Source organism: Clarias gariepinus, chromosome 23 (genome assembly GCF_024256425.1).
Source record: "Clarias gariepinus isolate MV-2021 ecotype Netherlands chromosome 23, CGAR_prim_01v2, whole genome shotgun sequence".
Classification (NCBI taxonomy): Eukaryota; Metazoa; Chordata; class Actinopteri; order Siluriformes; family Clariidae; genus Clarias; species Clarias gariepinus.
Genome location: NC_071122.1, coordinates 16,353,348 through 16,370,594, shown reverse-complemented (window position 1 = coordinate 16,370,594; position 17,247 = coordinate 16,353,348). Strand labels below are relative to the sequence as shown.

At 37.0% G+C, this 17,247-nt stretch overlaps 1 protein-coding gene across 1 annotated transcript; it reads right to left on the bottom strand.

The window, feature by feature from the left end:
• Nucleotides 1–1,612: 1,612 nt before the first annotated feature.
• Nucleotides 1,613–12,800, bottom strand: nfs1 (NFS1 cysteine desulfurase). Its single transcript, XM_053483583.1, has 13 exons — nucleotides 12,346–12,800; nucleotides 12,117–12,193; nucleotides 9,219–9,335; nucleotides 7,808–7,891; nucleotides 7,536–7,688; nucleotides 7,364–7,457; nucleotides 7,036–7,170; nucleotides 6,062–6,219; nucleotides 5,869–5,974; nucleotides 2,259–2,340; nucleotides 2,090–2,173; nucleotides 1,915–2,004; nucleotides 1,613–1,827 (listed from the first exon to the last, which is right to left on the bottom strand). The coding sequence occupies exons 1-13, from the start codon at nucleotides 12,455–12,457 to the stop codon at nucleotides 1,764–1,766; spliced, it is 1,356 nt and encodes a 451-aa protein (XP_053339558.1). The 5' UTR covers nucleotides 12,458–12,800; the 3' UTR covers nucleotides 1,613–1,763.
• Nucleotides 12,801–17,247: the final 4,447 nt, after the last annotated feature.

The window sequence follows — 17,247 nt, the reverse complement described above, 5'->3', positions numbered from 1 at the left end:
TTATTCTTCACATACAGGGTCATACTTGTTGCTCTGCTGGATTACAAGACCTTAAGATTCATGGTTATTTGAACACAAACAAACGTAGTTGAGCTAGAGAGATTTGTAAGATGTACATGCATGTGCCAGATGATATGTGCCTATATGATACAGTATCATGCCACGCTAAACAGTGTGGGGATAGCACAGCTTTCATCTACTGGTCATTCTTTTATATTCTCAGTGGAAAAAATACATTATGTAGCAAGGTAAAATGAGGCTAGTAAGCAGTGCTAAAATATCTAGATTGTATAGGAGCATATTATAGATAGATATAAATATGTCCACTCATTGTGATATTGCGGTAGTAAAACTATATAGTATAGAAACACTCTGGATCTTTCTGTAATAAGGACAGGGAAAAGGGGAAAAGAGAGAACACAATGCAGTGCATGTCCACACATGCAAGAATTATCCTGCCATCCATTGGATCAACACTAACTCTACCCTACTCTACTCCCATGTCTTACCCCATGATTGGTTGGGCTGGGGAACAGAAAGACCATATAAATGCCCTTCCATGCCATCATCTGTTACAGACCTGTGCCTTTGTTCTGTTGTGTTTATCCTTGACCGCAAAAGTTTGTTTGAACCTCGGCTTGTTTTTCCTGGCTACGTTTATGAATTCCCCTTTGTATTTTCCCTGCATGTTTAGAGATATTCTCCACATAACCTTTTGGGGATATTTTGTTAACAGGACTAACAAAATATCCACAAACTCGGTATCTTATCAAACAAAATGACTGCAAATTCAGGCGGCATATTGAGCAAACTGTCCCCAACTTTAGACTTTTCCACTTTTCTAGTGAGTTGGGGGTTTTGGTTATTCTAAATCCACACTTAAATTAACACCATACAGTGTTAATATAAATCTAACTGGACTCTCACTTAAATGAACACTGGGGATTATACCCTGTAGGAACCCTTGGACTATTCTTTTGCACAATCTTCAAAGATTTCACACAATATACATGAAAATTGACTTCCCAAAATATAAAAGACTACTTACTGCTACACCACAGCTCAAAAAACACAAAAAATATTTTCTTAGAATAACATAAAATGCACGTAAAATGAGAAACAATAAGAAGTTTTTAGAACTAAGCATTTTGTTATAAAATACTTTCAAATAAACAAAGAAACAGAAATTACAATGAAATTTGGAAGAACAATAACCAAGAACCCATAGGGTCTTACAATTTATAAAACGCACTACCAAGCCATGTTAATCTCTTAAGAACTTTTTGAAGTTTTAATTCACATTTTTATTAAGGTTTTATAAATACACATTTCTCAAATAAAATAAAGTGTCCATAGAATTAATCTGAAGATTTCAATCTGCACACACTGCACTGTTACTGATGTATAATTGGAATATTTCATCATAATAATAAAAAAAAAACACACAAGGGAGACAACATAATGAGAGGAATGACAAAGCCAAGTGCTAGAGCATACAACACTGTAAGAGACTACATACTGAAATAATTAGAAAATGTAGGAGAAAAATGTACATATCAAGAACATTGCTCCCTTACATTGCTCACATACACTTTATGTATATATATAAGGGCTTTTTTTTTGTGTGTGTGTGTGTGTGTGTGTGTGTGTGTGTGTGTGTGTGTTTTTAAGAGAAAGAAAGAGAAAAAGAAAGGGGGGCCTAGGTAAACTATACAAACTAAATATTCTCATTGCAGTAATCTTCCATCATTTTAGCCAGTCCTTCAGTGCTGTGTCCATTTGATACTTTTTAGATCAATGCCCTCTTGCACCATCTCCCACAGAGGACTGTAAAATTAAACATCAGTCAGAAACGTGACCAACATTGCTCTTAAACTTGAATCCTACTAAAGCAACATATAGGCGATGAAATACCTCATTTCCCGTAGACGCTGAACCTGCTGAATGCACTTCTCTGCAGTGTAGTCCACTTCTTCCTCTGTAGTAAAGCGCCCAATTCCAAACCTACAAAAGTGCATTTATCTTAGGGTTTGTGGAGACTAATTTGTATCTAATTGGTAGATAAAAACTTATTAAACCTAATGCCTACCTAATTGAGGAATGGGCAAGATCCTCATCTGTTCCTATGGCTCTCAGTACGTAGGAAGGCTCTAAAGAAGCAGACGTGCATGCACTACAAACAGGAAACTATTCTCAGTCACAGTTAAAGTAAATCAGAAATCATATTTTAGAATTTTATAATCTGAACAATCACTGACCTCCCAGAAGAAAGTGCAACATCCTTTAACGCCATTAGCAGACTTTCACCCTCCACATAAGCAAACGATAAATTTAGGCATCCTAAAGGATGAGGAAAGGGGTCATAAATCATCATAATATTCTGTACAAATACATAGTCCACTCCATTTGTTTCTGTTAAACATTAATGAAATTTAGGTTTGAGACACAAAGATGAGTATGACAACAGATCAGAACCTTAGCTTTCATTTACGGAAATTTACATGTAGACGTGCTAAACAAATTATACTACGTCACCTTTTGTTTGAACGCACTAATTATTAGTTGTCAAAAATATTGGCACAATTCTTGAATCAAAATTCAAATAGGTCGGTTAAGTATTACACCTTCTAAAGCACCGCACAAATCAGTGCATTTTCAGTGCCAGTCTTAAATCTGGATAAATTCGGGAGGAATGTATGGAGTTAATTATGTGCCAAAATTTAACAAACAAACACAATCTGCTTTGCAAAGAAAAAAACGACTTTCTCACAAATGCAGCGTTTTGCAAACAAACACAATCCGATTTGCAAAGAAAAAAATTCAACTTTCTCACAAATGCACGCTCCATATTTTCTCACAAATGCACCCTCCATATTTTCTCACAAATGCATCCATCCGTATTTTCTCACAAATGCACCCTCCATATTTTCTCACAAATGCATCCATCCGTATTTTCTCACAAATGCACCCTTCGTATTTTCTCACAAATGCACCCTCCGTATTTTCTCACAAATGCATCCATCCGTATTTTCTCACAAATGCACCCTCCATATTTTCTCACAAATGCATCCATCCGTATTTTCTCACAAATGCATCCATCCGTATTTTCTCACAAATGCACCCTTCGTATTTTCTCACAAATGCAATGGAGCAACTTCCTCTTCCAAAACAGCAGATGGCGCTATCGGTCAATTTACTCTATTCTCCCAAGACCTCAAACAACGTGTTTATATGGTTTACCCTTATGTCCCAGAGGAATATGAGTGGGGAACAGTTTTGAGGTGTCTATTATATATATAGACAGCCAGACATATTAACAATCCACTATCTTTAGGATAGAGCCCTGTAGGGGGATACAGTTATATCAAACCACAGCTGCATTTTAATTAACTATTGAAGGCTGAAAGAACTACCATCATGTTTGGCTTTTTATATCCATACCAGACGTATGCGACATGATGCATCAAAATCTTTTATAATTAGTGATCATATCTACATTTAAATAATCTTTAACAAAGTTATAAGGGGTAAAAAAGCTTTAAATGAACAGTAAACATACTGAATTACAGACAGAATTCTATTACAAACCTGCTTGTAAAAAGTTTCATAAATTTCATGCAGTCTAATGATTCTTGCATCTTACTGTATCTACACCTCGCGCTGCAACAGCTGTCTACAATGTATGATTGTACCACAGACACAGATTATTTAAATGTAGATATGATCACTAATTATAGTTAATAATTCAATAGTTAATTAAAATGCAGCTGTGGTTTGATATAACTGTATTATTCCCCTACAGGGCTCTATCCTAAAGATAGTGGATTGTTAATATGTCTGGCTGTCTGGATATATAATGGACACCTCAAAACTGTTTCCCACTCATATTCCCCTGGGACATAAGGGTAAACCATATAAACACGTTGTTTGAGGTCTCGGGAGAATAGAGTAAATTGACCGATAGCGCCATCTGCTGTTTTGGAAGACGGAGTTGCTCCATTACATTTGTGAGAAAATAGGTTGGGCGCATTTGTGAGAAAATACGGATGGATGCATTTGTGAGAAAATATGGAGGGTGCATTTGTGAGAAAATACGGATGGATGCATTTGTGAGATAATATGGAGCGTGCATTTGTGAGAAAATATGGAGCGTGCATTTGTGAGAAAGTTGAATTTTTTTCTTTGCAAATCGGATTGTGTTTGTTTGCAAAACGCTGCATTTGTGAGAAAGTCGTTTTTTTCTTTGCAAAGCAGATTGTGTTTGTTTGTTAAATTTTGGCACATAATTAACTCCATAGGAATGCGTCAGGAAGGGCATCAGCATAAAAACCTATACTAAATAAAAACACAAAATGTAAAATAGAATGACATGCGATTGTGACCACCAGTGAAAGCAAATAAATAAGAAACAGTCAGGTCCATAAGTATTTGGACAACAACACTATTTTTGCCTTTTATACCACCGCAATAAATTTGAAATGAAGCAGGTAAAAAAATGACTGAGGTGAAAATATTTGGGTCTAATTTAAGGTAATATCATAAATACAGTCATGTTTTTTTTTTTTTTTTTTTTTTTTTTTAACAATGTCTCTTTTTTTTAGGCTCAAAAGCAAAAGAAGAACCTGACTGACTAGAATGTTGATGCCCAGTTGTGGAACGTTTCTTAGATATTTTACGGCAGATTTAGAATACACAAAGGTGTTCATCATAAGACCTGTCTGACAAACAGCAGAAACAATAGGTGTGGCCAAAGCAACAGATTAGTTCATTCTGACAAGTACAGAAACTCCAAAAGGTGTGAAGACAATTATAGTGGATGATCACAGGAATTCTTTTGTTGTTGAAGAAAAAAAATAAAATACTTCGCACCATCTAGCCAAGACAAGGTCACTCTGGAAGATGTGGGCATAGAACTGTCAAAGACTATGAAAAGGCACCTATAAATGTAAATACAGAAGTTTTACACACTCAACAGACACAAGTCCAAATTAGACTTTTCAGCTGACAACCACACAAAAGAATTGACTTTCTAGTCTAAAAATAAGCCGTTATGTTGTAATTCACACCATGGCATAACTGAGATACACAATGAATGGGCAATGAATCCTACCCACTGTTTTGGGGGTTTGTTAAACCCCTTAAGTCCAACTTCAATCACATCTTGGCTGCTTTATTTCTAATACACTGTGGTGATGGTACAGAGACAATATGAAAAAGCTTTGTCTTTTTTCCAATACTTGGGGAAATACCTTATATTGGTTTGCTGTAAGATTATCTGTTCCTATACGTTTTTTGCTCAGCAAACAATTGTTTGGTCAGTCAAAAATGCTGTGAGGTTCCAAATTATTTAAAATATCCAGACATAAATAGCAGGGGTCTATTGCAAGCACACATTAAAACTAGAAAAAAAAAGTAAATTTGCTGCAGGATAGCACAGCACAACACAACACCACTAAATGAACATACAACATATTAAGTTTGGGCTCTGAATTTGAATGCTTCATTTAAATTTAAACTTTTTTGTTTGGATCTTTCTGACTGTAATTTAATTTATATTTTGTAAATGTTTATGCATATGAATGTCATCAACAATCAATAATTACCTCAAACAAATTTTGCTGTCTGTTAAAGGCTCCATGGTTTCAATTACGAGCAGCTAAAATGTGTTGCAGGCTTTTTGTACCGAATTATTTTTAAACTGTGCACATTGTCCAATCAACACTTGTGCACAACATGCAACTGATATGATGTAACCTTTAATTCCTGGAACTTTTTTCACTGGGTGGTGCTATGCATTTGTGCTGGGTGATGCAAATTTTTCATGCTGAGGTATTTGAGAGAGGTCAGTTTCAGAGGTCAGTGCTTTACCTGGATATCTCTCTTTAGGATCTCCATTCATCACAACATCAGAAACCTCGGACATTATCTTCTGCGCAAGGCGATTAGCGAGCATGGAGACTCTTGCATGGTCATACTGTAAAAGGAGTAATTTTTTCAAGTTTATACATTTTTATTTGTATATTACGCCTACATGTTTTCTTAGGATTATCTAAACCTCTACCTCTATTTCTTGCTGGGAAATCTCACAGGCAGCGCCGAGACCCACAACCAGAGGAGTGGGTACCGTGCCTGAGCGCAGGCCTCTCTCCTGACCCCCTCCACTCTGTAAGGGCTCGATACGAACCCTGGGCCTCCTCCTCACATACAGAGCTCCAACACCTGGTAATTTACAAAAATCACCACTTAAATATTCTAAAATACACAAGCTTTCAGCTTAACCTAATATCTTTGTTTTGTAGAGCTGTGCAATTTAAATGATTGGATCAATATTTTGATGACAGGTTCAATTAATTGAATCCATTCTCACTTTATTACTTTTGGAAGGTTCTAACCACTGCAGCCCAGGAACAGCTCACAAGAGCTGCAGCTTCGGAATCCAGTTGGCAGCTGTCTAGCCATCAGAATTTGGCCCTTGTCACTGTATATACTGCTACAATATATCTTTACAGTGGCACCTGGAAGAGGGTGGGATATATTTATAAAAAATAAGGAGGATAAATGTATGTATTTGAGTAACTTTGACAAATTCTGATGGCTACACAGCAACAACAGACTGCAGTGGTCAGACAATACCAAAAATGGTCCAAGGAAAGAAAAATTGGTGAACCGGCCACAGGGTCAGGCGCCAAGGCACAGTTGATGCATATGGGGAGTGAAGGATGGCATGTGTAGTCTGATCAACCTGAAGAGCTACAGTAGCTCAAACTGCTGAAAAGGTTAAGGTTGGTTCCATAAGAACGGTGTCAGAACACACAGTAGATTGCAAAAGGGGGGGACCTACTCAATATTAGGTGGATGGTCATAATGTTATGGCTGAACATTGCAGGCACTCGAGACAGCCAACTTTAGTGCTATTAAATCACATTGAATCAAAAATCACAATGCCCCAAATTCAAATTGAATTGAATCAACAGTCTATGATTAACAGCTCTACTGTCTTTCAATCAAAAGTTGTAAATAGTAGATACATTATACCTTTAGGGCCATATATTTTGTGCCCACTGATAGACATTAAATCCACTTTTAAGGTAGAGACATCGATGGGGATTTTTCCAATCGCTTGAGCTGCGTCAGTGTGAAAAAACACATTCTTGGCTCTACAGATCTGACCTATGAGAGGGAATATTGACCAAACAGAAAAACAATGAATTGACCGCACAGTTTCAGTTGTAAGTTATATACATAAAGTACGCTTGGCCAAAATTGTGTGAAAAAGAAAGGCTTTAGGGTTTAAATGAGTAATTAGTTTTTTATTTTAAGAAAACTCACATTGCATGACAAAAAATAACATAAGTGTAATTACCTATTTCTTTGATTGGTTGCTTGATTCCAATCTCATTGTTAACAGTCATCACAGATACTATGCTTGTACCAGAATGTATTGTTTTCTCTAATTGCTGAGAAAAAAAGCATGATGCAATAAGACAACAAAATTAACAATAGAAATAAAAGAACAAATCTGTTATGCATCATACCTGGAGGTCAATCAAACCATTGTTTTTAACAGGCAGGTAGGTTACTTTAAAACCCTCAGCCTCAAGGACACGACAGGAGTCAAGCACACACTTGTGTTCTGTCTGTGTAGTGATGATGTGATTCTTCTTGGCTTTATAAAAACGGGCCACACCCTGTTTAGCAATTAAGCAGGTTAAAAATAATTTCTCTGAATATTATGAACTTGTATTTTTAAAGTGACAACACAGTACTGGAAAGGTAAAAAAGACTGTATTAAGCTGTGAGCACTTACTTTGATGGACATATTGTTGGACTCCGTGGCCCCACTGGTAAACACAATTTCACGTGGGTCAGCACCAATAAGATCTGCTACTTGCTGGAGGAGAAAAACAATAAAATCGCAATTTAAATCGGTTTATTTGAAGCTCACAAATTATTAAGCAAGTTAATACAAAGTCTTACAGGTCTCTAAAGTGTCTGTTAATTTTTCCAGGTCAGATCCATGCAAAACTGTACACACGCTCAGCTGTAGTGTACCACGACAGAAAGAAGGTAATTTATTTAATAGTTATTTAAGTTATTTAGTATTACAATGTAGTTACTAAAAATTCAACTGATACTGTATATTGGATTAATTAAAAAATACCACTAATGTACCACTGTAATTTCCCTTAAAATTAATACAACCTATTTCTTTCGAACTATTCATTCCTCTATCCATCTAGCTATTCAGGTAGCCATCAATTTTTTATGGAAACCTGACACAAGGGTGTTTGGCTCTAAGGGTGTGCCATCTATTAACCTCCTAAGACGCACAAACACACACTGCAGGAAAAGAAAAAGTTACGTAAATATTTTTACATTATATATGATATCATAATATTATCATATATTAAATGTATAACATATATACTATTATGCTATTGCTAAATATGTACAAAACTTTTTCTTTTTTCCTTTCCTATACATTTTCTTTTTCCAGATGTACATAAAACAAGTAAACAAGCAAGTGTGTGAACAATGACATTCATGTCTGTCGCTGGACTCAGGTGACCTGTATAAACCATACTACTTTACATCTCATTACTCCAGAATGGATTATTTTCCTACAACAAAAGAACAGACTGGTAAGTCAGTGCAAAGAGTACTCCTTTGTTTGTTTGTTAAACACTTAGGTATACATAGCCTACATATAGTATGTTACTAAAATAATGAAACCCGATGAGCAGCCTGCAATTAAATTGTTGAATATTATCTGATTTCTTATCATGCTCCACTCCTAGAACCATGATGCTGTTACAAAATGTGGCAGAAAAAAAATTGTGTCTTGCTGCAGTGTGTCTGTACCACTCACTCACTCATCTATACCACCATTATACCATTTATTTTGTATACAGGATGCCAATCCAGTACAGGGCACACTTACATGCTCATTTACACACTACATAGCAATTTGGGAACAGCAATTAGCCTAAACCTTAAGTCTTTGGACTGTGGGAGGGAAAACAGAGTACCAGGGGGAAACCCATTGAGCATGGGGAGAACATGCAAACTACATGCACACACCCAAGGCAGGAATCGAACTCGGACCCTGGAGGTGCAAGGTGACAGCGCTAACCACTACACCCTCTAAATTGAAGAAATATATCAACTACTTACAAACATGTCAAATAAAATAGTGTGGAAAAAAAAGTCATATGTACCTTTCTTGCTTTTTCCACTGCACTCTCACTTTCCCATCCGTAAGCATGTGTCCTAGAGTGAGGATTGCCATACTGGTTCACTAGGTAAGGAAGCATGGCATCCAGAACCCGTGGATCCTGTAAAGACACATACACATCAATCAATACAAAAAGATATTCACCACATAGCACCTCCAGACTTGTGTAAAGATCACTGTGGTGTTTCTTAGAACCCATGTCAGGTGTTCGATGGCCAAAACATGGTATTGATGCTAAGAAGTGTCCCACACAAGTGAAAAAGTGAATTTTCAGATAGGATCAAATAACACCTAACGCTTCTTGTGTCCCGATCCATGTTTTTTTGTAAATATGCATAAACATTTATATTTTAAAAAGAAACACTTTTGATTAACAGAATATCATGCCCGTTTAGGTAGTGTTAGTGACTGTTTTGAATTCAAATCTGTCAATGATCTTAATTGTCCATGAATAATGTGAGTAATGTGAATGAATAAACCTAAAGAAAGTGTATTATTTTAAAATGAAAAATTGTTAAGATATTGCAATAAAAATTTGACATGGTTACAGACACTACAGATTTTTATAGAAATTACTATAGAAATTTTATGGGGGGAAAAAAAACCTTAATTGTGCACAGAATGTTTAAAGTGTGGTGGTGGTGGCTCAGTGCGTTAAGGCTCTACATTACTTATTAAAACTTCGGCGGTTTGCGCCCCAGTTCCACCAGTTTGCCGCTGTTGGACCCTTGAGCAAGGCCCTTAACCCTGTCTGCTCCAGGGACGCCATATATCACTGGACCCACTGCAATTTGCGTACCGTCCTAACTGCTCAACAGACGACGCCATCTCCACTACACTACATCTTGCCCTCACCGTTTGGACAAGAAGGATACATATGTTCGAATGCTGTACATAGATTTCAGCTCAGCATTCAACACTATCATCCCCTAACAACTGATTGGGAAGCTGAACCTGTTGGGCCTGAACACCTCCCTCTGCAACTGGATCCTGGACTTTCTGACCGGTAGGCCTCAGTCAGTACGGATCAGGAACTGCACCTCCAGCACCACCACACTGAGCACTGGGGCCCCACAAGGCTGTGTGCTCAGTCCCCTGCTGTGGACACCAGTCCCGTGCTGACTCACGACTGTGTAGCAACACACAGTTCGAACCACATCATTAAGTTCGCTGATGACACAACCGTGGTGGGTCTCATTAGCAAGAACGACGAGTCAGCGTACAGAGAGTTAGTGCAGAGGCTAACGGACTGGTGTAAAGACAACAACCTGTCTCTAAATGTTGACAAGACAAGGGAGATGGTTGTTGACTTTAGGAGGACACGAGGCGACCATTCTCCGCTGAGCATCAACGGCTCCTCTGTGGGAATCGTCGAAAACACCAAATTCCTGGGTGTCCACCTAGAGAAAGACCTCAGCTGGTCCCTCAACACCAGCTCCCTACACAAGAAAGCCCAACAGCGTCTCTCCTTTCTGAGAAGACTGAGGGAGGCCCAGCTTCCACCACCGATTCTGACCACCTTCTATAGAGGAACTATCGAGAGCATCCTGAGCAGCTGCATAACTGTCTGGTTTGGGAATTGTGCCATATCGGACCACAAAACCCTACAGCGGATAGTGAGGACAGCGGAGAAGATCATCGGGGTCTCTCTCCCCTCTACTGAAGACATCTACACCACACGCTGCATCCGCAAAGCCACCAGCATTGTGGCTGATCGGACACACCTCTCTCACACACACCAAAGCATTCGGGCACACACATCCAGACACAAACACAAACATTATCACACAGCTTAACTCAACTACCTCAAAATATTGGGACTGAACTAACTAATCAACACAAGTGCAGACATACTGACCTACACCACCAAATTATCGCACACACCAACCTGTAAATGCTTCACTGTTTATCTATTTTGCACAATGATCATTACTAAACTACTTTTTGCACTAATTCCTCAATTCTGGCTGCTGTTTTAAGGAATGTTTATGTTTACCCACTACCTCAACACCATATTTTATGTTCTGTTACTGTTACGTTTATGTTTACCCACTACCTCAACACCATTTTTTATGTTCTGTTATGTCATGGTTGCGCACTATCACTTTGTTGTTGCTCTTGTTTGCACATTTGCACGTGCACTTTATGTTGTCTATAAAAATGTTATACTTAGCTAGTTAGTTTTTGTTAATTTATGTTGTAAGTTATGTTAGGTCTCTCTGTCTCTAACTAGGCCTCTTGGTTAGCTAGTTTAGTGTCTCTGTTAATTTATGTTGTAAATTTATGTTGCATGTAGCACCTTGGTCCTGGAAGAACGTTGTTTCGTTTCACTGTGTACTAACTGTATATGGTTGTAATGAGAATAAAGCCTACTTGAACTTGAATATAATGGCTGAGTCTTCTAACAAGAAGCTGGGATATGTGCAGCAACATGTGACGAATAAAGGCAGAACTAAACTGAACAGATCATATTCTTCCAGAACCTTACACAAATTTTTGCATCAATACTCATGAAGAAATAAGAATTTGCATTTGAAATTATTATTGTTTGAAGCGACAGTATAATGCTGGGGGAAAAACTACCATTTTTGAGGCACATATTAATCAACGAACAAAACAGCTGAAGTTAGCAACTTGAAATTTTTAAGGAAGCAAGACTGATCACTTCCATGTTGCATAAACTTCTAAAGTAGCTTCTTTGGCCCACACATTTTCTGTATTATATGGATAACATTTAAAAAAAGTTAAATGAAATCAGCACTAATACTGTGTACCATGATTTCCCGCAGTGAGTGGACATTTATACACAAAATTTCAGTGTCTAGTAAAGTCACTAGTCATTGCTGAACATCACACCATGTGGTGTTCTTTAGATACTTGCCATCGGTGTTGTTGCCTGGAAGTCCATGTAGAGAGGGCGCATTTCATGTTCCTCCGGTTCCCTTCGTTTAATCCCTTCTGTTGAAACAGCGTCATTAACCAGTGTTAAAAACTACTAGCTAGCACATTCGAGGTAAAAGAAATAAACGCTGCATAGATTGAACTGAGTCACGTGGAGGAAACTGACAAATACAAACAAATGACATTGTAAAAATAACATTGAAGATTACCTCCGCGTGTGTGTGAGGCGCTGACAGGACTCTGTGGAGAATTCACTCGCAGGCTAGAAGAAATCCCTCGTACGGAGCTTAAAAGCGCGTTTACAACACTCTTACTTCTCATCTTTACACCTTTAGCTTGCTTTAGAAATGTTGCTCAGGTTGTTAGTAATGGCTTACACTCAGTCACGAGTAATTCTGCTGCGTTTCCCTTTAAACTTGTGGCAGCAGCTTAAAGTTTAGTAGCAAAGACACACCACGCGTCATAATAGTGCAGATGGACCTTGTGAGCAGCAGTGGAGAGAAATGAGCTGCACTATACTGGAATTTCCATGCAAACTCTGACTTTTTACATGAAGATGGGATTACAATAACGTATAAAAGCACACTAGTTTAAAATTTATAATTTAATATTGTCCTTATATATAACCCCAAGCAACAGAACTCTAACTTCCTGCGCTCACGAATCCCGTACTTCCGGGTGTAGGCTGTTTGCAGTCACGTGACCGGATGCTGCCTTTCCACACTCCAGCTATGTCTAGAGTCAAGATTCCAGCTTTTAGCGAAACCGTGGCCATGCTTTAATTTCAGTATCCATCTAAATACATAAAATGTGATTTTAACAGTGATTCTAAAATAAAACAAAAACGACAGTGAATGCTGCACACAAAAATAAAATAAATAAAGGATGAAGCCACCATTTTGCGTGTTCATGTCCGCCATATTGGAGCGGTCAAGGGCCAAGGTAAACAAATTCAATGTGATTGAGAGATAGCAACCTCTCCACAAAATCTACTAAGTAATTCGCTTAATTCTGAACACATTTTGATGAAATTCGGTTTGTTGTTAATGTAACACATTCACTTACTGTAACTTAAACATTGTAGATTTATACAGAGGGGCACAAAATGTATACACACTTCAACAGTTGTTTATCTATGTCTTTTTTTTATCAAATTGATTTATGTCAGCAATTGTGTAGTATTATGTTTTCTCTAAGGATGTCAGTAGTAGCACCATCGTTGATGTTGTCATGTGACCGTCAGAGGAGAGAGATGTATTTTTTATGTTGGAAGTGTGTATAATGAAGAGTGCTTAGGTCTTTAGCCTCACTCCATTCTTTGAAGCTGTCGCAAGATCTTTGCTTGACAATCTTTTTAAGGCTGCAGTCATTCCCTGTGGCTTTCCTTGAATTATGCTTTAATACAGCAACTTCTTTGTCTTCCTTGGTGAAGGTGTTGATCATCTTCTGGACAAATGTTAACCGTCTTTTTCATGCATGTACTGAGCCAGACAGAGAAATACATGGTATTTATACTATATGAATAGTAAGTTTATTTAAAGTTGTATTGTATTATTGGAATATTTTGATTTTCTTTATTGATTTTTCTTTCATTTTAAACTTTAATCAACAAAGGTTTGAAATATTACTTGCTATGTACTCAATCTACTTAACTTTTTAAATAAAGTAAAAAAAATTTTTCATATATATATTTTTTTAAAATCATGATGCTTCATTATTTTTTAAAGTGCTTTAAGATTTTTTAAAGCACTTTATTGTTTGACACAGTGACCTGTTTCCATGCCACAGATGCACAAAAAACAAACAAGAAAAAAACAGACAATAAGGAAAGAACATTTCCCGTTACTTCTTGGACTAAATAGTACAGACAATATTACTTTTTGGACTGTTGTACATATAATTATAAATTTGATTCAACCTTTTTTGTACTACACATACTGTAGTACCCTTAAATATAAAACCACCTAATTTAAGCAACACTGCATTCTAAGTACAGTAACTGCAAACAAAAAATTTACTTCACATTAGACCTTATTAACGTAAAATGTTAAAGTGTCTTGTCTCAGCTAGTCAGCTAATTAGGTTTCTTTGTTAACTAGTTCATTTTGTTAAATTATGTTATTCATTTATGCTGTATGTAGCACCTTGGTCCTGGAGGAATTTTTTTTCTTTTCACTGTGTACTGAACTATATATGGTTGAAATGACAATAAAAGCCTGCTTGAACTTGAACCCTTCAATATAAACCACTTCATTTGAACCAGTCAAGAAATTTAAACAGCTTGTTAATTAGAAATAAACTCCATAAGATGTTGACAAGATTGAATCTAGTGTGTATGGCATCCTGCGTGAACTTCCCTTCAGGCACTGATGGATGGATGGATAAATGGATGGATCGATGGATCGATCAGCATTATGATGGCACCTTGCCAGGTTTTAAGGAAGTGACACCCACATAGTATACCCACAAATACAAAGATGCGTTGATTCCATTTATGGAATCACAGTTAGCTATTAATGGTTTCCAATATCCCATCAGCTAATTCAAAAACAATAGAATAATTACTGTCAATAGAACCAATTGAATTTTAGACCCCTTAATTGTCAACGCATGCTTACTGTGCATGCAGTCCCTTGCAAAAGATATTTTTTATTTTATGTTTAATTAAATTTATTCACTCACTCATCATCTACAGTATATTGCTTTATCTTGTAAACAGGGTCACAGGGGGCCTGGAGCCTATCACAGGAGACTTAGAGCACAAGGAAGTGTACACCTGGATAGAAGGCCAATCCATTGCAGGGCTCACACGTACACTACACAGCACAGGGAAAACATACAAACTCCACACACAGAGACCCATGGCAAGAATCGAAACCAGAACCTGAAGGTGCAAGGTGACAGTGCTAACCACTAAGACACCATGCCGCCTCAAATTAATTACCCTTTATTTATATAGCACTGTTAAAAATGGTCATTGTCACAAAGCAGGTTTACAGAATCAAAAGAAAATTTGAGAAATAGGTTTGAACTCTGTGAGAAATTCTATATAAATCAGAATAATCAGATTGTCCCTGATGAGCAACCAAGTTCAATGGTAGCAAGAAAACACTCCCTGTGATGGCAATAAGAAAAAAAAACCTTAAGAGAAACCAGACTCACCAGGGAACCCATTCTCATTTCGGTGATATACAAGATTTATGTATACAGGTCTGTGAATATACAATTTGTTGACCTTTTTTAGCAAAGGGACAAATTTGTTTGTTTATTTTGTCAAATGTCATGTCTTTTGGTTTCACAAATAACATTTTATGATAAAAATTTCCATTTATTTGATGTTAATGGCAACCAGATTTGGAATTTCCTGACTCACTCATTACAAAGGCCTGACATTAATGGCAACAGTTGGCCCAGAGGAGGCTCTTCTTCTATTTCCTGTGTTAAAACAAAACCATCCATGCCTATAAAGCTCATGTTTAAACACAGATTTTCCATACAGCGCCTCTGTTTTAATCATTGCTATTCAGACAACTTGAAAACAGCCCCAGTTAACACAGTTAAAAGCAGTTGTTGGGATGGTCTTACTTTTTAAAATACATTTTATGTAGTTTTATCATGTTTTTAATGTTTAATGTTAACAGTGGCGCAGAACCTTGGTTACTTTAATTTAAAAAGCTATTCTAAAAGAAAAAAAATTAAAAAGGATAATGAAACTAGAGATGTTAAACCTTAAATCTATTAAGAGGGTTAAGGTAGTCCTTCTGGAGAATTGTTTATGCAAAACCCTAGAACTGTGTTCCAGACCTAAGAGGTTCTGAGTAGAACCCACAATCTTAATTCAAAGAGAACACTTTAGTGCAACACTAAGTGAAGGAATTTTATTGTATCCATGTATGATTAATAGAAACTGAGGAATGATTTTTGGTAAAACATAAACACAAACCATTCCTTTTGAAAACGTTGTCTGAGTGCTCAAAGGAAAGTATACCTACTTAGAGATTAATTCCGAAACACTTTTAACTTTATAAAAGCGTTTAATATTAATGATTGTTTCCCCAAAAGCTTCTTTTAGACTTGAGTGAAGGAGTTTTAATTACCACAACTTTCATTAACATTACCATAACTAACACTAAATATGGGGAGCCATATCTATTCAGTGATGTATTGTGATTCTTAAGTGTGGCGATACCTGTATTGTGACCCCACAATACATTTAACCCCTTTTTTTGTTGTTTATTTATGTTTGTTTGCATTTGAGGTGGTAAAATGTTGCAGTTCCTCTATATTCCTGCAGGTGATCCTCTAAACTATTTACACATTGACAGGCAGCACAGCATCCTGTGTGGTAGGAGCAAATCATTAAGAATTGTAACAAAGTCAGAAAAAAATCGATAGATAGATCGAATCCGCACCTAGGTATCTTGATAATATCATATCAGATGGCCCCGGTTGATTCCCATCCCTAATAAACAAGCTTAAAATCAAAACAGGTGCTATTTGAATGATGCCAAAATTATTCATTCACATGTGGATATGAAAGAAGTGTGGCTGGCAAAACATTGCATTTAAACTGTGTAATTATTATTATTTATTAACATAATTCAGGCAATATACATTCTGATTTAATAACACTGCAGGACACAGGTAAAATAATAATTTGTTTGATCTAAAGAACTAAGATAACACAATAATCCGACATTTTTTCTGAAAAATGACAATTTTTTTTTAAATTGCAGACTTCCTTGTACAATAAGTCTTTTTTGAAGTCTTTTTTTAAATACTGCTTGTATGTAACTATCCTAAAACTCTGTGACTGCTGGGAACTAGGCCATTACTTTAATTGCCTTAAATGTGGGAACAAGTCTGGTTTTGTAAACCCTGATGCATGGCCAAATGGGTTGATTATTTCTCTAGTTTCAGTTGGAAACATTTCAGCATAGCCACAGAGAGTTTCTTACTGGGAAACTCACTCACTCATCGTCTATACCGCTTTATCCTGTGTATAGGGTCGCAGGGGGCCTGGAGCCTATCCCAGGGGACTTAGCGCACGAGGCGGGGTAAACCCTGCACGTGCCAATCCATTGCAGGGCACACATGCATACACACACTTA